Raw genomic sequence first — 20,515 nt, 5'->3', positions numbered from 1 at the left:
CTCTTCTTTGCAAATCTACAAAGCCTGACAGTATTTCATGCAGAAGAATAAATGAATGTTGGAGTTACAGAGAAAAGGTCAAAAGAGAGGTCTTGTTCTTGTCATCCTGTTATTGCACAAACTCTTCAAACCACTTAGTCAGATAACAGTTTTGACTGGAGATGTCAGGAAAATAGACATTGTGCAATGAAATCATTTGCATTTAAAGTAGCAGCAACCTCTACTAGTTAAAAGAAGTTTGCTCTTTTTTCCCCATTCAGGGGCTGCTGAAAAAATTGCCTACGTTAGAAAAATATTTATATTGAATTTCCTTATTGAAACATTGCTGTTTGTAAATAAGTTACTCCTTACCTAAAGTTAGTGAAAAGTAAATAAATTTATTCGGAGCTTGTAGATAGAACGCACTTGTTACAGTTTGGGTGCCCATGATGTACGTTAGTATAACTCTCACTGCTATGTAAAGCTTGAAGAATATGCATAAATCTAAAATTATTTCAATTATGGTCCTGGAACATGGATAATCATGTAGATGAATAAGTTAACTGTGCAGTCCTATACGTATTTACATGGGGGAAGCTCTCCCTGAACTTAATAGAAATTACTTTTAAACAGGCATGAACATAATGACGTAGTATGTACATTATAGAATCATAGAATTGTAGAGTTGAAAGGGACCCCAAGGGTCATCTAGTCCCAATACCGTACACTGTTGAATTAATAAATTTATTACTTCTGTGGACACACAAACCTATGTATTTTGTCTTCTGTGCAAAAACCATCTGTAAATGTTTCGAAGTCACAAGTATTGAGACAGATCCAAAAGTCTTTGAATTATGACAGCTGGACAACATGAGCCTCAAAGCATTTCACCTTGCATACTGTCTCTTAAGCTAGTTCACATCCTTTGAAGCACATGGTCCTTAAGACTTTGTATGTGTAAATTCATGGTTGCAAGTAACCCAAGCTTTCCTTCTAAATCAGTTATTTTTGTCTGAACAGAAGAGCTAAATGATGCCCTCAATAGTTGCGGCATAAAGTGCCTTCAGTATCTGCCAGCAATTCAGTTAATTAAAAAAAATCAATTTTCCTATTGTAACTGTCTTTTTTTTTAATCTTTGTTTAGCATCTCTTAGAAGAAAAACCCAGTGGCCTTATCAATGAAGCAGCTAGGTATTACTACAACGACCATTTTCTATGTGTGTGAATCCTAAACTGTTTATTGGGAAGCATAGTATTGTAAGGCAGCCTTGACCAAGGACATTATTAATTTTGAGTTTTAGTTTCTAGACCTGACTCACTTGTTCTAGCTGTTTTCATTTTGTGGATTTATCCTGTTGTACCAGTTTCTTTGTGGTAGTTTTATTTTGTTAAATTTCATTTCCAGTATTCATTTTTTCTGATTTGTACTCCAATTTAATGTCAAGTTGCCAGCAGCATTTCACTATATCTTTTTTTAAAATGATGGATGCTAGCCATTTAGACAAATTGCTCTTAAGGACATGAATAAGAGAAAAACTGCATAGGATAGTGGCTAAAAGTGTGAACTGGGATATCCCTGATTCAAATCTCACTTTAGTCATGAACTCCATAAATACCTCTGACACCTTCTCTCAACTTCAGCCCACCCCCATCTACAGTCTACTGAGCTTGGTAAAGTTTACTTGGGCAATTTATGTGAAGGGTTTTGCAGCATCATAACACAACCCTAGTCTTGATATAACATATTGGCCCGAATATAAGCTGCACCCAAATATAAGCTGCAGCTTTAAAATTGGAGGGGGGGAGGAGAGAAAAAAATACCCGAATATAAGCCATTCCATTCCTCGCTGCTCCTGGCTGCATACCTGGGGGGGGGGGCTGTGCTGCGTTGCCAGCGGCCTTTCCCCTCCCTGGTTCTCTCCCTTCCCTGCCTTGGGGGAGAGGATGTGGAACTATGTGCTGCTTCGCCACGCTCCTGGCCCTGTTTGCCCTGCACTCCAGGCTGCATGCCATAAGGTCGCGAATATAAGCCACACATTTAACTTTTTATGGTTGGAATTTGGGGGGAAAGTGCAGCTTATATTTAAGCCAATACGGTATAAATGGAATTTCTGTTAACAGTGGCAAAAAGATCAATCCTGTATTGATAGACAATGAAGAGTTCACTCCTGCGCCTCCTATTCATGAGTTCACTCTTTCTTGTGTAGACAGATTGCATTAGCAGATCTTATAATCCTCAATAAAACTGATTTGGTTTCTCAAGAAGCACTGATGAAACTGAGAACAGCTGTCAGGTAAGCAAGAATAAATTATAGGTGCTGGTGAATTTTTCTTCGACTCCTACCTGTTTCCTATCTATGCCTGGTAGCAACTAGAATTGCAGATTGCATGATTACTATGACAGTATGGGTTAGGACTCAAGAGGAAAGTGTATGCTTTCTTTCTTGAGAGCAGTCAGCTGTATTTACTTGCTGCAAGCTTGATGTTTTGCTTGCATCAAGCAGACTAAAGTGTTAGTGTAGTAGCTGCATAATCCTTTCTTAATTCTGATGGGTTTTACATGGATCAGTGTCAGTCTTTCAAGGAGAAATGATCAGTACTCAAGTTATTCTGAAATACAGGCATTTGTGGCCTTATAAAAAGAGGGGCAGTGGCATGTTCTAACAGATTTGGACACAATTTAAGGAGTGTAAAATGTCGCGTGTAGTTGGGGGTGGAATAAAAAATGGTTTGTACCTATATTCTACATCCCTAACCAATAAATGAATCAAAAATAGGTATGCTTCAAAATTTGAACTTATCCAAATGTTTAGTGCAACCAAAAAGTATGCACAAAATGCATAAGTATGCACAACATACAAAACCACATTATATTAGGGAACATTACGTCTCTGTGCAGAAGAATGCATACAAATTTTCATGCATACGTGTGATGGGATGATGAGCTGCTTGTGCGTAAAATCGTAGTCCCTCAGAGTTTGCTCAAGTCCACAAACCTCTGTCTGTGACGGAGCCCCTCAAACATGGCTCCTCTCACGGCGTGACAGTTTCCGGCGAGGAGTGGGTCTCCCTATGTTTCCGGCGAGGAGTGGGTCTCCCTACTGTTCTCGCTGGAAGTGTCCCTGAGCCATCCCTCCTGCTCGCTTTCCCTCAGAGACCCACCTCTCCCCCTGCTGGTTCCTGCTTCAGCTGCTGGGTCTCTCCCAACCTCCGTGAGCCCTTCCACCACCTGTCCCTCCGATGGCAGTTCCCTGACATCCACCTCCCCTCCAGGGCCCCCTTCACCCCCTCCCGTTCCCTCTCCTCTGGGTGGTGAGGAGGTAAAACCCCGGAAAGAATCCTCTTCATCTTCAGACGTCTCGAACATTTCCCTCCATCGGTTGCAGTTCCGGGTCTCTGAATCCTCCTCCTCCTCGGAGTCTGCGAACCCCTCCAACTCCTCTTCCTCGTCTGTGATTGCAAAGTATTCCCTCCGGAACCTCGCTACAGGCTGAGGTTTCCGTGGGAACCTCTGATGAAAAGTTTCTATTAAGACCTCGTCATTGACATCCTCTGCCATGACCCAGGTGTTTTCTGACTCCAGTTCCCCTTCCCACATTACCAAATACTCCACTTGATCTCCCTTCCACCTGGAATCAAGGATCTCCGCCACATGGCTGCTGTGTTCCCTTTCCTCCATTGCTGGTCCCTGGGTGAACCTCCCTTCTCTGTCCCCTTTATACGGTGACAGTAACGACCTGTGGAAAACTGGGTGCAGCTTCATGTGGTTCGGTAACCGGAGTCTGAAAGCCACTGGGTTGACCTGTTGCGTGACTTCAAATGGGCCCAATCTTTTGGGTCTTAACTTCTTACAACCCCCTTTGAATGGTAACCCATGGGTTGACAGCCACACATGGTCCACCACCCTAATGGTTTCACCTTCCCTTCAGTTTCTGTCTGCCTGCCTCTTATACTCCTCCTTGGCCCTGTCTAAGTTGAGTTGGAGCTGACAATGGATCGCTTCCATTTCCTCTACGAACTGTTCGGCAGCTGGGATGCTCCATCTCTCCCCTTCCCCCCTGGGAAAGCCCTGGGATGACACCCGTAATTAGCCAAAAAGGGGCTCATCCCTGTGGACACGTTCTCCGCATTGTTGTAGGCAAATTCCGCCAACGCCAGCTTCTCCACCCAATCGTTCTCTCTGTCATTGACATAACACCTCAGATATTGCTGGAGTACGCCATTGGCTCTTTCCGCCTGCCCGTTGGTTTCAGGATGCCGGGCAGTCGAAAAATTGACCTCTACATGCAGTAAGCTCATGAGCTTCCTCCAGAACCTGAAAGTAAATTATTTCCCTCTGTCTGAAACCACCCTCAAGGGGGCGCCATGCAACCTAAAAACATTTTCTACAAACAATTTCGCTGTTTCTTCTGCTGTGACTGCATGTGAGCAGGCTATAAAGTGGCCCATTTTGGTTAACAGGTCTACCACAACCATGATGGCTGTTTTCCCTCTGGACTTCGGCAGATCAGTCATAAAATCTATTGACACTGCTTCCCATGGTCTTTCAGGTGTGGGTAGCGGTTCTAATAACCCCGCCGGCGCCCGCCTCTCCCCTTTGGCTCGCTGGCATTGGTCACAACCTCTCACATACTCCCGTACATCTTCCCTGACCTTGGGCCACCAAAATTCCCTGGTAACCAACCACATGGTTTTGTGTTGCCCAAAATGCCCCGCTGTGGGGCTATCGTGCAGCTGCTTGAGTACTTTCCCCCTCAACTCTCCTTCAGGTATATACAGTGCTCCCTTGTAATGCAATGTCCCGTTTCTCTCCTCAAAACCTCCTGGTTTGTCTCCCTCCCTCCTGAGACCCCTGAGTTTGTCCTGGGCTTATTTATCATTCTCCGTTCCCTCCACCAGTTCTCTTTGCCCCACCAATGCCGCCCCACACACCCAACGGTCCTCTGGAATGACATGTCTCTCTTCGGGTGCCCCCTCCCCCTCCAAATATTCGGGTTTGCGTGAGAGAGCATCCGCCCTAATGTTCTCCGGGCCTGGCACGTAACAAATCTCAAAGTTAAATTTGGAGAACTCTTGGGCCCATCTCACTTGCCGTTGGTTGAGTACTCGTGCCGTTCTCCAATACTCTAGGTTCTTGTGGTCAGTGCACACTTGCACCTTATGTTGTGCGCCAATTAGCAGGTGCCTCCATCTCCGGAACGCTTCATGAATAGCGAGTAGTTCTCGGTCATACACCGTGTAGTTCCTCTCGGATTTGTTCAGCTTTCGCGAAAAAAAGGCACACGGTCTCCACTCTGACTCCTCCTTCCCGGGCTGCAGAAGCACCGCCCCGATCGCTCTGTCTGATGCGTCCATTTCCACTCTCATTGGTTTTTGTAAATCCACATGCAGGAGCTGTTCTTCAGAGGCGAAGGCCCTTTTTAGTTCCTCGAATGCTCGCTCCGCCTCCTCGGTCCAAACGAATTTCTTCTTACTGCTGAGACAGTCCGTAATGGGCGCCGTCAGGTGGGCAAAGTTTCGGATGAACTTACGATAGAAGTTCCCAAACCCTAGGAACCTCTGCACATCCTTCTTTGTTTTGGGTGTTTTCCATTCCAGCACCGCCTGGACCTTGCCTGGATCCATGGCCAATCCCTTGTCTGACAGGCGATACCCCAGGAATTCCACCTCCTTGGTATGAAACTGACACTTCTCCAGTTTCACCCACAGCTGGTTCGCTTGCAGCCTGCTCAACACTTCTCTGACGTCTCTCACATGCTGTTCCTCATTCTCTGAATACACCAACACGTCGTCTAAGAAGGCTACGCAATTCTTGTAAAGCAAAGGCCCCAGGACGTGGTTCATGAACGATTGAAAACATGCTGAGCCTGCTTGTAGTCCGAAGGGCATAACGAGATATTCAAATGCTCCCAATGGGGTGAACATGGTGGTTTTCCATTCATCCCCCTTCCTTATTCGTATCAGGTTGTACGCCCCCCTTAGGTCCAGCTTTGTAAAAATCTTTCCCTTCCGCACCCTTGTCAAAATGTCGTCAATCCTGGGCATAGGGAAGGCCACTGGTTCTGACACGGCGTTCAAGGCCCTGAAGTCACTCACCAGCCTCGGCTTGCCCGTGTGTTTTTTTATCCACAAAAAACACTGGGCTGCCTCCCACCGCTCTGGACTCTCTGATGAAACCTCTCTTCAGGTTCTTGTCAATGAACTCCCTTAGCTCCTGCATCTCTCTGTCTGACATGGCGTACAGCTTGCCTACAGGGAGCTGTGCCCCAGGGAGTAAATTGATTTGACAGTCAAAGGGTCTATGCGGGGGTAGTTGGTCAGCTTCCCTTTCGCTGAAGACGTCGTGGAGATCTGCGTATTGTCGTGGCACCTTCTCTTTCTCCGTTACTTCAGTCCCTGCTAGGGTGGCTCGGGCCCCTGCCGACCCCTTTCCCTCTTTGCAGTGTTCTAGGCAATGTGCTGACCCAAAGGAAACCACTCTCTGATGCCAGCCCACCAGCGGATCATGTAACGCTAGCCAGCTCATCCCCAAAATAATGGGAGCTCCTCCCAGGGTGGCCACATTAAACGCTATCAGTTCGGTGTGTCTTGCCACCTTCATTATCATTGGGACGGTCTGCAAACTGACTTCTCCACCCAACAACTCCCTGCCATCGATCGTGGTCACCTGCAGGGGGTGGCTTAAAGGGATAGTCTGTATCTGGTGTTCAGCTGCAAACTCTTTGCTCATGAAATTGCAGGAGCTGCCTGAGTCCAACAGCGCTTTCATCTTTAGGGGGTGTCCGTTTGGCAGCTCTAGCGACACTTCTATCACTAGGGCGGGTTTAGGAGGTTCCGGCGTGGGCACTTTCACTGCTCTTTGGCCTGGCTGCTGTGCCCCGACGGTGGCAGCCAGGCGTTGACTTTTACTTGCTCCGGTACTTCTTCCTCTCTTCCCTCAACAGCTCCCACCATCCCTTGCCATTCCTTCCTCTGGGGGCAGACTCTGGCAAAGTGACCTGGCTGTTGGCAGAGATAGCATTTCCGGGCACCTTTTCCCTCCTTCTTTCCCCCCTCACGGGGCTTTGAGACTGCGCGCGCGCGCGCTGTTCCGATTTCCATCGGCTCTGCCGGCGGGAAAGTTGGCTCTGGAATGTCTGGAATGCGGAACTCCTTCCAACGTTCCCCTTTCCCTTCCCGCCTCTCCAAGGCTCTCGCCTCCTGGCGCGCTCCTATGGTCAGCGCAGATTTGGTCAGCTGGTCCATAGAATCCGCCCTGGGGCCCCGGGAAAGTTCATCTTTCACCGCCGAAGCAAGCCCTTCTTCAAACAGCATTTGAATGGGTTCCGCCGATAGGTCCCACCCCAATCTGTGGACCAGCATGGTGAACTCAGTCCAGTACCCACGGACAGATCGGCTCCCCTGTTTGCAAGCCATTAACTGTCTGCGCACCACTCCCTGCTCAATATCGCTGGAAAACATCAGATCCATTGCACGAAAGAACTTCATGGTGTCCTTTAGGACGTCATTATTCGCTGCCATCAGGGGCCTAACCCAGTCCCTCGCCCCCTTTTCAAGATGCCCAATCACGAAAGCCACTCACGATTCCTCGTCAGGGAAATCATAAAACTGCAGATTGAGGGCATATTGCATCTCTGTCCGAAAGGCATGATAGTCCTTGGGCTCCCCCCCAAACTTCTGCACCAATCCTGGTACCTTTCTGGCGAGCTGGGTGGCTTTCCCCTTTTTGTCTGCATCCTGAGCCCTTCTCTCCTCAAGCCTCGCCGTCTGCAGCGCCAGTTGGATTTCCAACACCCGGTACCTTTCCTCCAGGCTTGGACTCGCTCCTGCTCCTGCTTCTCCGGTTCCGGCTGGGTTGCTCATGATGCCTTCTCCTGCACAAGCTGCTTTCAGAGACTGTCGGAATGCTGTGATGGGATGATGAGCTGCTTGTGCGTAAAATCGTAGTCCCTCAGAGTTTGCTCAAGTCCACAAACCTCTGTCTGTGACGGAGCCCCTCAGACATGGCTCCTCTAGTCACTGGCAGATTCCGACAGTGGCTGCTTTCGGAATCGCTTCCAACATAAAAGCTCCTTAACGGAAACACGTCTTCTGGACTCGCGGCGTGACAGTTTCCGGCGAGGAGTGGGTCTCCCTATGGGAGGTCCAGAAACCTCCCCACTGTTCTCGCTGGACGTGTCCCTGAGCCCTCCCTCCTGCTCGCTTTCCCTCAGAGACCCACCTCTCCCCCTGCTGGTTCCTGCTTCAGCTGCTAGGTCTCTCCCAACCTCCGTGAGCCCTTCCACCACCTGTCCCTCCGATGGCAGTTCCCTGACAATACGTTTTGGGGGGGGGGGAATGTAACAGGAGTGAACTGAACTTACGGTTGGAAAAATGAGAAATGGATTGAAAACTAAATTGACAAATGTGTCCATGCTTACCCACAGTGCACCATGATTCTGAAGTTTGACACCATTAGGCCGAAAACCCCTCTACCCCCAGTTTTTCCTTGACTTGCCCCAGATCCTCACAAACTGTGCATGGAGTTTGCAGGGTTTTGTTAGTGTCTTTACTTCTTGAGAATTTACGCTCCCAGCATTGAAGAGTATCAGATATAGGTAAAGATATATATGGCTGGGTACAAATGTTCTTGTCACAATCTAAATTTATGTTTCTTCTCTTTTTTCAATGATGTTAGGTCAATAAATGGAGTTGTCAAAATTTTAGAAACGAAGAGATCCAGGTAATGATAATGTAAATCAGAAATAGTTATTGCCACTTTTCCTTCCTCTTGTGATTGCTACATATTGATCTGAAATGTATATTTGATCAAGAAAGGCAACATATGGCCCATAGGCAGTACCCAGTTGGTTTTGGTTTGGTTTTCTTCTCTGACTATTCCTGTTGCCTGGAAGCTGGAGACTGTGTGGAAGACAAGAAGATTATTTTGTCTGTTCCGCTTTACTAAGGACCATAGCAAGGCTGGTGTAGCCTTCCAAGAGCTTTTTGTAGGCTACCCCACATTACACTATTCAAAGTAAAGGCTTGCCTACTCAGATGTTCTGTTCCAACAGTGTCCAACTGTAAATACCGTAATCTCCACATTAATTTGAATTAAGTCCTATCTGCAAATTAGGAGTTGGTATCAGAAATTAAAAAATCCTACTCTAAAAGCCCCTTGGTTAGCTAGCAGCTCAGAGTTCCATAGGGAATTCATAAATCATGATCTCAAGCCCTCCATTATAAGTATGCTTAAAGAATTACATCAAAGGAAAGTAGATACATTGAAAGAAATATGAAAAAATATTATTTTCCCCTCCCCCCAATAATTTAAGTGGCTGTTATGTAGCTGTTTCGCAGTGAAAGTCTTTGTAGCCTTGCTTCTTTGGATTGAAAATGTCGTCCCCACCCAAATTGAAAATGGATTGAAAATGTTGTCCCCACCCAAAAAGGGGCAGAGGAAAACTAATGATGAAACCTATTGAAAGGTTACATAAACTTCCTTGTTATAATCCAATGACTGAATATTTGCTGATTTTTTTGTTATAATGTCAGATTTTAAAACCTAACACTGGTAGGGAAAGGAATAAAAAGCATATAGTCCAGTAAATATAAAGTTAAAGTTTCAAATAAATCATTTTTTTGAGAGAAGAACATTCAGACCAACATAATCAGCATTCTAAATGTTGTAAAGAGTAGCTCAATGCAAAACAGGCTGAAAATTAGCAGTCACTAGATACTGTCATATATATGTTTATACAGCCTTAAATAGTTTGTATTTTGTAAATTAGTTTTTCAAACATTCAGTAGGGCAATTTGTGTCTCATTATTATCAGTGCAACAGTCATGGGGGGAGTAAGCTTCTAAAGCTAGAAATGCTTCTAAAGCTAGTAAATTTTCTTCGTTGTATCATATTAACTATCCTATTCATTCCAGGAAGTATTTTCCTAAGCACCATAAGCAAGCATAATGGACTTTATAGCAGTGCAGGCCTCTTCCTTGTATGAATCGAACAGTATAAAGTGGAGCGAGATAATATATTTTATATATTTTCTGAGGTAGGCAATTGTGTGGGCATCAAAGGTCATGTGTGACAATCCTATATTTTACCTGACAGCAACACCAAAATACAGTGCAACAAACATTTTTGCTGGTGTATATACTCTATGATTCTATGATTCTAGTATTCAGCTGATTACCTTGCAATATATATATATATATATATATATATATATATATATATATATATATATATATAGCTTGTGAACTCATGTATATACACCAGCAGAAATACTGCATTTCAAGACATTTAATCCTGTTAACAGAACCATTGATATGACTTATTAGGAATTCTGCCTTCAATCTCCTCCATTCTGGAGGCTTTGCCCTGTGCTAAACAGTTGCTCTATGAAGATTCTTCTCTGTAGTGACGGCCATGTTAATTTATATGGATTACCGTCCTTGCAATTCTTTTGTTCAGGTAGGAAGGAGGAAAGTGTTAAAATAGCTTCAAAAACTTTTTAAAATTCTATTAAAGGGGACTCGAAATATAAAGTACTATAGCTCACCATTTTTAATGCACAGTTATTCTGTGGGTATATTACCTTGCCAATATTTTACATTTTCTGTTGATGAGAGCTATTCTTCCCACAGAACACTGTATAAACAATATTGTTAATATGGCCAATGTATATGACACTTTTCAAAAGAGTTCAGCTTCCAGAACCAGCAGTAGAAGTTGGTAGGAGGTGCTGAGCAATTCTTAAGATCTGATAATTTCATTGTGTGTCCAAAGCAGAATATTTTCTAAGAGTGATATGTAGTTGCTTGTTGAATATATTTTTTAAAAAACTGAGACAGAAATATGATTTTTTGTTGTATATTTTAAAACTAAATAACAAACTTAAATATTTTTTTTTTCTAGTTCTTAAACTATATTTAAACTGCTTCGTAGGAACAAGCCAGGTTAAAATCAAAGTTTAAGATCCTGACTTGTTCTCAACCCAGCATTAAAACTGCAGTTCCCCAGGTTTTGATGTGACAGGGTACTGTGGCTAGTTTAAAACTAAAAACTTCTCTTTTACAAAAGCTCAAAAGAGGAGGACCGGGAGCATGCAAGTCCAAGGCTCACAGCGGCTCATTTCCTGAACTCATACAGTCCAGGAAACTATTTTCCTACCACAGGTGCCAACTTGAATAAAATATTGAGGGAGCCCAGGTAAGCCCTGCCCTGTATAATCAGTTACAAGTTGTGGTGCGCACACACCATTTGAATGCCAATGCCCATTAACTGGGGGGCTGGCCCCCTCAAATATTTTAGGGTGGGCTCTGAAGGGACCTTGGCCCCTAGGAGTTGGTGCCTGTGTTTCCTCCTATGTCTGAACTGAGCCTTAGGAACTCAAAATATCCTTACTACTTGTAACCGTGATATGCTTTTTTCAGCCCCTACATTCCATTCATGCTTCCTTTCTTCTATTGAATACAGATTTTGGAGCACTGCAGAGAGCAGGTAGTTCAAACACAGCTGGCCATAAATGAAAGAGAATACCGTATTTTTTGCTCTATAGGACGCACATTTTCCCCTTCAAAAATGAAGGGGAAATGTGTGTGCGTCCTATGGAGCGAAGACGCCATAGCCCCGCGACCCTCTCCCGGCCGGAGAGGTGACGCGCGGCTATGGCAGGAGCCTCTTTAGCCGCGCGCCACCTCTCCAGCCGGGAGAGCGCATGCGGGGCTAAAGAAGCCATAGCCCTGTGACCCTCTCCCAGCTGGAGAGGTGATGCGCGACTATGGCAGCAGCCTCTCCGCTGCACGCCTTTCCGCTGCTCCCCGACCTGCTCTTTGGGGCTGGTGGTGGGCTTCCCCCCGCCCCAAAGAGCAGGTCGAAAGGAACGTGAAGCCTGGGGAGCGAGAGGGGTCAGTGCACACCGACCCCTCTCGCTCTCCAGGCTTCCAAAGTAGCTGCCTGAACGCACCTTAAACGGCACCTTGTTTTAGAGGGGGAAAACAAGAGGGGGGAAATTCTCCCCCTCTCTGCGCAGCACCTCCTGCCGCTTCGCTGAAGGGGCGCTGGGCAGAGAGGGGGAGATTTTTTTTTCTTGTTCTCCCCCCTCTAAAACAAGGTGCGTCCTATTGTCCGGTGTGTCCTATGGTGCGAAAAATACGGTATTTGCTTATGCTGTTATCTGTGCATTACAGTGATTTCTCTTAGAAAAAGGTCTTGCTTTAAACTCTGTTTTGCAGTTGTCTTTTTAACATGACAGCCTCTCCCCACTAGATCCCAGACATTTATTGGGAGTCCCTTGACCATCAAGAGAAGCTTTTCAGGGGCTGCAGGGGGGGGGGGAGAAGGAAAGTGGAAAAGCCTTTTTATAAAAGAGGCCTTCTGCTCATCCATAGGCTGCATGCAACCCATAAAACACTTCAGTAGGGGAAAACTAAATTTATTTGTTTTTTTCTTAGAGTTGACATCTCTGATGTCTTAGATCTTCATGCTTTTGATAGTTTGTCAGGAAAAAGGTAAGATTTTATTTTACACTGTTACTTGATCACCAGATTGCTAGCTTTTACATAAGAATTATGTATAGTTGTGATTTAGAATTCAGCTTGTAGCACAGTCTCAGGTACACACCCAGGTTCAGAACTGCCATAATTAGTCAGTTATATCCAACTAATTGAACCTAAATTAGTCATGTCTAGTAACTCCAGTGAGTCGACTCTGAGTACAGCTAGCATTAGATACAACCCATGGTCTTTAGGTACTGTCAGGGCTGCCTCAGGTCTCAGCTCACAAAAGACCAACGCCAAGCTCTTCTTATATACAAGGATGTTTATTGCAGTTCATTATTGGTTCCACAACCGAGGCGTTCAGCCCCACGTCTCTTAGCCTTAGACCGTTGAAGTCCCTTCTGAGTCGGTCCCCCCCCCTACGCCAGCTTAAGAGGCTTGTGCTAGTCCACCTCTTCCTGTCTTTCCTTTTCCGCAGGGTCTTTCTGCCCCCCTGGGTTCCTTCCCTCCTGCTCTCTCCTGAAGCGGATCCCTCAGACGCCTGTTCCCCCCTCCTTCGTGCTTTGGGGCCAGGCTCCTCCTCCGGGCTCTCTCCATTTCCGCGCGCCTCCACATTTGAACTTGGCGCGCGTTCGCTACCCCTGACCTTCCTCTTGACACTTACACTACTCCCTGTACTACTCTCCGCCCCTTCCGGCAGGACGTCCTGCCCTGATCTCCTTCCCCTGTCTCCTTCCTGCTCTGCTCCGTGTGTCACACTGGGAACTCCACTCTCTTCACTTCGTTCCTGCTGGGAAGCCGGCCCCGATCTCCCACTCCTACTCGGGGTTTCCCTGCTGCTTCCCTGCTCCTGGCAGGTCCCCCCTGTGACCCCCCTTGGCCTGACTAGGGGCGCCCCCTTCTGGGAATCCTCTGATTCACTTGAGAGACTCATGGAAGACCTCAAGTCATTGTCATCCTCTTCCTCACTGTCCTGGGATTCTTCCCCATCGCTCTCCGTCTCCCCCCTCACCTGTGCCTCTGTCCCTGAACCCCTGACAGGTATTATTATTATTAATTGAATTTATATACCACTCTATACCCAGAGGTACCCAAGTTAGAGAAGGAGTGAGCTGAAAATGTAGTTAATTACTTAATACTGTACTGTAAACAGAAATTCACCAAAGATTAGTCAACTGCAAATATTACATTAAAATCTGTTCAGTTCAGTTCCAGCCAAAGGCCATTATTAACAATAGTATTAATAAAATAATACAGAAAATACATCCATAATACAAACAAACAAACAAACAAAACTTTACCAAGTTCCTGACCATTAAAACACAGTTTCCCTTGTACATCTCAGATAGCATCAATTCTAATATTATTTTGCCTTTAAAAAATCCAATTTCCCAACATGAAAGGGAGTTCATGATGGCTGGGAGTTTGTTAAGAGGGAGATAGTAAAAGCACAACGTCAGGCAATACCAATCAGACGGAAACATGGAAGGTGCCTATAGAAGCCAGGGTGGCTATCTAAAGAACTTTTAACTGAGTTAAGATTAAAAAAGGATGTGTACAAAAAATGGAAAAGGGGGGAAACCACCAAAGAGGAATTCAAACAAATAGCCAGCACGTGTAGACACAAAGTCAGAAAAGCTAAAGCACAGAATGAACTCAGGCTTGCTAGAGAGGTTAAAAGCAACAAAAAAGGCTTTTATGGGTATGTCCGTAGCAAAAGGAAGAACAAAGAAACAGTGGGGTCACTCAGAGGAGAAGATGGTGAAATGCAAACAGGGGACACAGAAAGGGCTGAACTCCTCAATGCCTTCTTTGCCTCAGTCTTCTCCGATAAAGAAAACAGTGCCCGACCTGAAGAATTTGGAGCAAATGATTCAGCAGTGGAAACACAGCCCAGAATAACTAAGGAGATAGTACAAGAATACTTGGCTAGTTTAGATGTATTCAAGTCTCCAGGGCCAGATGAACTGCATCCAAGAGTATTAAAAGAACTGGCAGATGTGATCTCAGAACCACTGGCAGTCATCTTTGAGAATTCCTGGAGAACAGGCGAAGTCCCGGCAGACTGGAGGAGGGCAAATGTTGTCCCTATTTTCAAAAAGGGGAAAAGAGAGGACCCAAATAATTACCGCCCAGTCAGTCTGACATCAATACCAGGGAAGATTCTGGAGCAGATCATTAAGCAAACAGTCTGTGAGCACCTAGAAAGGAATGCTGTGATCACCAATAGTCAGCATGGATTTCTGAAAAATAAGTCATGTCAGACTAACCTGATCTCGTTTTTTGAGAGAATTACAAGCCTGATAGATGAAGGGAACGCAGTGGATGTAGCCTACCTTGATTTCAGCAAGGCATTTGACAAGGTGCCCCATGATATTCTTGTGAGGAAGCTGGTAAAATGCGGTCTTGACTGTGCTACCACTCAGTGGATTTGTAACTGGCTGGCTGACTGAACCCAAAGGGTGCTCATCAATGGTTCCTCTTCATCCTGGAGAAGAGTGACTAGTGGGGTGCCACAAGGTTCTGTCTTGGGCCCGGTCTTATTCAACATCTTTATCAACGACTTGGATGATGGACTCAAGAGCATCCTGATCAAATTTGCAGATGACACCAAACTGGGAGGGGTGGCTAACACCCCAGAGGACAGGATCACACTTCAAAACGACCTTGACAGATTAGAGAACTGGGCCAAAACAAACAAGATGAACTTTAACAGGGAGAAATGTAAAATATTGCACTTGGGCAAAAAAAAATGAGAGGCATAAATACAAGATGGGTGACACCTGGCTTGAGAGCAGTACATGTGAAAAGGATCTAGGAGTCTTGGTTGACCACAAACTTGACATGAGCCAACAGTGTGATGCAGCAGCTAAAAAAGCCAATGCAATTCTGGGCTGCATCAGTAGGAGTATAGCATCTAGATCAAGGGAAGTAATAGTGCCACTGTATTCTGCTCTGGTCAGACCACACCTGGAGTACTGTGTCCAGTTCTGGGCACCACAGTTCAAGAAGGACACTGACAAACTGGAACGTGTCCAGAGGAGGGCAACCAAAATGGTCAAAGGCCTGGAAACGATGCCTTATGAGGAACGGCTAAGGGAGCTGGGCATGTTTAGCCTGGAGAAGAGAAGGTTAAGGGGTGATATGATAGCCATGTTCAAATATATAAAAGGATGTCCCATAGTGGAGGGAGAAAGGTTGTTTTGTGCTGCTCCAGAAAAGTGGACACGGAGCAATGGATCCAAACTACAAGAAAGAAGATTCCACCTAAACATTAGGAAGAACTTCCTGACTGTAAGAGCTGTTCGACAGTGGAATTTGCTGCCAAGGAGTGTGGTGGAGTCTCCTACTTTGGAGGTCTTTAAGCAGAGGCTTGACAGCCATATGTCAGGAGTGCTCTGATGGTGTTTCCTGCTTGGCAGGGGGTTGGACTCGATGGCCCTTGTGGTCTCTTCCAACTCTATGATTCTATGATTCTAAGTGGAAAATGGCCACAACTTTATTGATTTCAGGTGTAGGTAAGCCTTAAGTGTAGGTGCCGCATTAGTGTTAGAACAGTTGTGGATAGGAATCTATCCATTGGCAAAATAAGGAGATGTTTTCAGACCCACCCACACAATTGGACTAAACATCTCTCTTGACAGCCATATGTCAGGAGTGATCTGATGGTGTTTCCTGCTTGGCAGGGGGTTGGACTAGATGGCCCTTGTGGTCTATTCCAACTCTATGATTCTATGTTCTCGCTTTATTGGCCGAGAGAGACGGTGTACAGCTTCCAGGTCATGTGGCCAGCATGACTAAGCCGCTTCTGGCGATCCAAAGCAGTGCTTTTCAACTGCTAGGTTGGCAGGAGCAGGGACCGAGTAATGGGAGCTCACCCCATCGCGGGGATTCGAACCACCGACCTTCTGATCAGCAAGTCCTAGGCTCTGTGGTTTAACCCACAGCGCCACCCGCGTTCCATATGGTATATTAGAGGAGAGCATTTGCTTTTCTATAATTACCACTAGGCCTGAGCTTATCCTGATCCTTTGTTAATGGATAATCCCTTTGATTTCTGGAAAAGGGTAGGAGTTTTGAGCCTCTAACCTGGGCATATTTCCCCCCAATACCTGCATTCAAGTCAATATAATGAATTTTCCCTTCTTGCTTATTGGAGCATATCTGAGTATTATTAGGATAGATGACAAAGGCAGAAATCTTGTAGCTTAAGAACTTCCTGCTCCTTTCTCTTAAACTGCCTTTTCCAGACTTCCCTATCTCTAGAAAGGAGGATGGATATCTAATGTCATTGTGGTGAGGTTATTTGGACCACCTTTTAATTCAAATAACAGCTCTCTCAGCAAACATATGAATTAGAAATCCGAACTTACCCATGCATCAGGATCCTGAAAGTTTAGTTTGATACTGGCTCTTCTGGTCACAATTAGACAGGTATTTACAATGTAAACCATTTCTGAAATCCAGGAAAGGCCCTATAGTGGCTTGAATTCCTGCTTGCAGTTCACATCCTGTTTTCACTATTCTGCTGGGTTTCTTCATTGGCCATTCATGAATGATCACCTCTAGAACATCTGGGGACCTCTTTCCAGAACAAGACTTTCCCTCTCATTCACTACCTTTCCAAGTACATTTATTAATCCACCATTCACTTCCTTTTGCTCCTGGCTGCACTGTAGAGTAGTGGAGTACCTATCTAAAGCCTTCAGGGTTTCATCGAAAGATACCGGATTGGGACTTGAACAAATTAGATTAGGTGACCGGCCAAGATCATTTTTTTGGAAGGCAGCAAGTGGGTTATTATCACACTTACCCATTTGGATCTGAAGAAGTTAAGTTGAGAGTGGAAAACAACTCCATGTCTTGAACATTCATATTGGTGTAAAATAAGGTTTCTGTGTTCAAGTTCCAGTCTTGATAGAGGTCATTTTGTTTGGTTACTGAATCTGATAAGCACTTAATAAACTCAGACTTATCCCCATCTTGATGTACCTTCAGAACATCACTAACTTCAGTTTCTTTGCTGGTAGGCCTTATCTGCAGGACTACAGTCAGAATTCCTGTCTCCACTAACCCAAGTAGGGCTAGACGATATCTGGTTTTCAACATTGTGATATATCACCAGCTAAACATCGCAATATACCAATATATCATTATATCTAAAATAAGGATGGTTTTCCCCACATTATGATTTTGCCGGAGCTTGCACTTGCGATTTGCTGCCCCCTGCAGGAGGCAGGAGAGAGCTGAGCCGGCAGAGTTAATGGGCTGCAGGAATCGAGAGAAACATTGGCTGGCTTCAGGGACGCGGACTTATAAAAAATATTGGGGGGGCCCGGGAAAGCTCATGAATAATAAATAAGCTCATGAATATGCAAATAAAGTGGCGCCGCCTCCTCGTGAGCGAATAGGGGAGAGCGTGCTGCGCCTATTAATCAGCTCCAAAGGAAATTGGGTGGAGCTTTTGCTCGGGAGGGAGGGCAGGAGGCATGCAGGCAGCCCGACCCTGTGCATTTTGGGCTGGGGGAGGGGCAGCGATGGCGCTCTGCTGGAGGGGCGCCCAAGATTATTGGGGGGGCAGAGCCCCCCCAAACGAATTTTTGAGGGGGCTCGGGCCCCCTCAAGCCCCATGGAGTTGGCGCCTATGGCTGGCTTCATGGTTTTTCCCACATTGTGATTTTTGCTTAGCACACACTTATATACCATGATTCACAATATATTGCCAGGTCAAAAATTATGAAATCAGTATGATGATAGGGACTTCAAACCAGTTTTGAATTATATATTGCCCAGACCTACCAACCAGTGTACTAATTACAGTGGTACCTCGCAAGACGAACGCCTCGCAAGACGGAAAACCCGCTAGACGAAAGGGTTTTCCGTTTTGGAGGCGCTTTGCAAGACGAATTTCCCTATGGGCTTGCTTCGCAAGACGACAGCCCATAGGGAAATATCCGGGACAGCGGGGAAGCGCAGCGCGTCTTCCCCACTGTCCTCAGACCTCCTCCGAAGCCGGGCGGTGGGGCGGGAACGCCTCCTCCCGCCGCCGCCGGGCTTCGGAACGCTGCTCCGAAGCCGGGCGGGGGGGCAGGAACACCTGCTGAAGGCGGGCGGGGGGCGAAAGTCTTTGTCCCCCCTGCCTGCCTTCCCAGGGGCTTTTAAATCGCCCCGGACAGTGGAGAAGTCCTCCGCTGTCCCGGGGCGATTTTAAAATGCCGCCCGCCAGCATTTTAAGATCGCCGGGACAGCGGAGAAGTCCTCCGCTGTCCCGGGTTTTTTTAAAATGCTGGGGGTGGGAAGAAAAGCCCTTGTTCCCCCCCCCCCCAGCCTTCAGAAGAGGTCAGGGGACAGACTGTCCCCGGACCTGGTCTGAAGGCGGTTTCCCTAGGAACGCATTAATTGATTTTCAATGCATTCCTATGGGAAACCGTGCATCGCAAGACGAAAAACTCGCAAGACGAAGAGACTTGCGGAACGAATTAATTTCGTCTTGCGAGGCACCACTGTATAGCATTCAAATCCCAAACTTCCTTTTCCAATGCATCAATTCTGCTAAAGATTCCTTCTGCTGTTTGTTTAGACAGGATCGCATAAAAGTTCCCACAGTGAGGGAGTTTCAGGCTCTGTTGTGGTCGATTCTATTATGCCAAGATTGAGATTATGCCTAGTTTTTGTTATGGAGGAAGCTGAGGTTGCCTGGGAGCATATATATCTGCTCCTAACAAGTCTGTATCAAGTGACCAGTAAGCTAAGCTTTCATTAGAGGAATTAACCTTAACTGCTGAGCCAACAGACTTTTCAACTATTCAAGATTAAAACAAAACCATGGAGCTCAAAGACAAGCAGTCTTATTTGTCACCATCTTCACCTGTAAGCCATTAGGACTAGGGGGTGGAGATGTGAATTCCATTCAATTATTGAGGTCACAGGCTCAAATTAGTCAGATGCACAATCACTTTAACATGCAGTAGCCTGAAAAGCAAAGGTGGAAATTGCATTTAACCAGCAGCCTTCAGCTGGGGATAAGCTGCTGTATTCCCTGCAATGAAAGATTGACCTGGGTGGAAGAATCTATGTCACTACAGCAGAGTTTCCATTGCTCCAGGATAATGGAACATCTGTACACAGCCAAAATGTTTGTCTTTGGTGGTATCTTGACTCTACACTTGCCAATTTACCTCTGACTGCTCATCATAATATCTTGCAAATGCTTTTAAATGAATTTTATATTCACAATATTAGATACTTTGTATTTATTTCTGCTTAACATAATGCTGACAGTGCTCTACTTATTTTAAGTTTGCAGCAGAAGCTGCAGCTTGAGGAAGTACCTAAACCACACCTTGATAAGGTAATTATTTTATCTTATATCCATCTATCAGCTCTACATTAAGCATGATTTGCTAGGCAAGTGTTTGTAACTATTTACACATTATTTATGTATCTATTTCATTTATAAAATGTACATAACAATGCATTTGTAGCTTTTCTTTTTCACCCCTCATAACTTGATCAGTCATCTTGGGATACAGGGAAACGTGCTAAAGTCAGTCTAATGAATGGTAAAAAGGGAGGAAGCACATAAGAGCTTGAAAACTTAGTTCTGTGCACATGTACAGTGGTACCCCGCAAGACGAATGCCTCGCAAGACGGAAAACCCGCAAGACGAAAGGGTTTTCTGTTTTGGAGGCGCTTCGCAAGACGAATTTCCCTATGGGCTTGCATCGCAAGACGAAAGCCCATAGGGAAATGCTGGCGGTCAGGAGCAAAGACTTTCGCCCACAGCCGGCCTTCAGAAGAGGACCTCTTCTGAAGGCCGGCGGGGGGCAAAAGTCTTTGCTCCCCCCCGCCTGCCTCCCCCCCCGCCTGCCCCGGGCGATCTTAAAATGCTGGCGGGCGGGAGCGAAGCGTTCGCTGCCGACCCCCAGCATTTTAAAATCTCCCCGTGTCCTGGGAAGATTTTAAAATGCTGGGGGTCGGGAGCGAAGCGCTGCAGACCCCCAGCATTTTAAAATCTCCCCGTGTCCTGGGAAGATTTTAAAATGCTGGG

General features: G+C 45.8%; 1 protein-coding gene and 1 long non-coding RNA gene across 10 annotated transcripts in view; both read left to right on the top strand.

The window, feature by feature from the left end:
- Positions 1–20,515, top strand: part of LOC309542702 (zinc-regulated GTPase metalloprotein activator 1-like) — a 41,943-nt gene that overhangs the window by 13,744 nt on the left and 7,684 nt on the right. For 3 of the 9 annotated variants that reach the window (XR_014224382.1, XM_082241614.1, XM_082241609.1), the window contains exons 8-12: positions 1,124–1,170; positions 2,187–2,273; positions 8,657–8,701; positions 12,421–12,477; positions 19,765–19,816. Coding sequence is in view for 8 of the 9 variants with exons in the window: in XM_082241614.1 (XP_082097740.1) it covers positions 1,124–1,170; positions 2,187–2,273; positions 8,657–8,701; positions 12,421–12,477; positions 19,765–19,816 (288 nt within the window). In the remaining variant the exon portion in view is untranslated. The remainder of the gene's footprint in view (positions 1–1,123; positions 1,171–2,186; positions 2,274–8,656; positions 8,702–12,420; positions 12,478–19,764; positions 19,817–20,515) is intronic. The other 6 variants (XM_082241612.1, XM_082241611.1, XM_082241610.1 and 3 more) reach the window with 6 other exon arrangements.
- LOC309542774 lies at positions 12,484–13,747 on the top strand. Its single transcript, XR_014224419.1, has 2 exons — positions 12,484–12,716; positions 13,507–13,747. It is a non-coding gene; the product is annotated as an uncharacterized lncRNA (long non-coding RNA).

The sequence above is a fragment of the Podarcis vaucheri genome (assembly GCF_965113315.1).
Source record: "Podarcis vaucheri genome assembly, chromosome: 11".
Classification (NCBI taxonomy): domain Eukaryota; kingdom Metazoa; phylum Chordata; class Lepidosauria; order Squamata; family Lacertidae; genus Podarcis; species Podarcis vaucheri.
The sequence above is the reverse complement of the archived record's forward strand: the minus strand, read 5'-3'. Positions and strand labels throughout refer to the sequence as shown.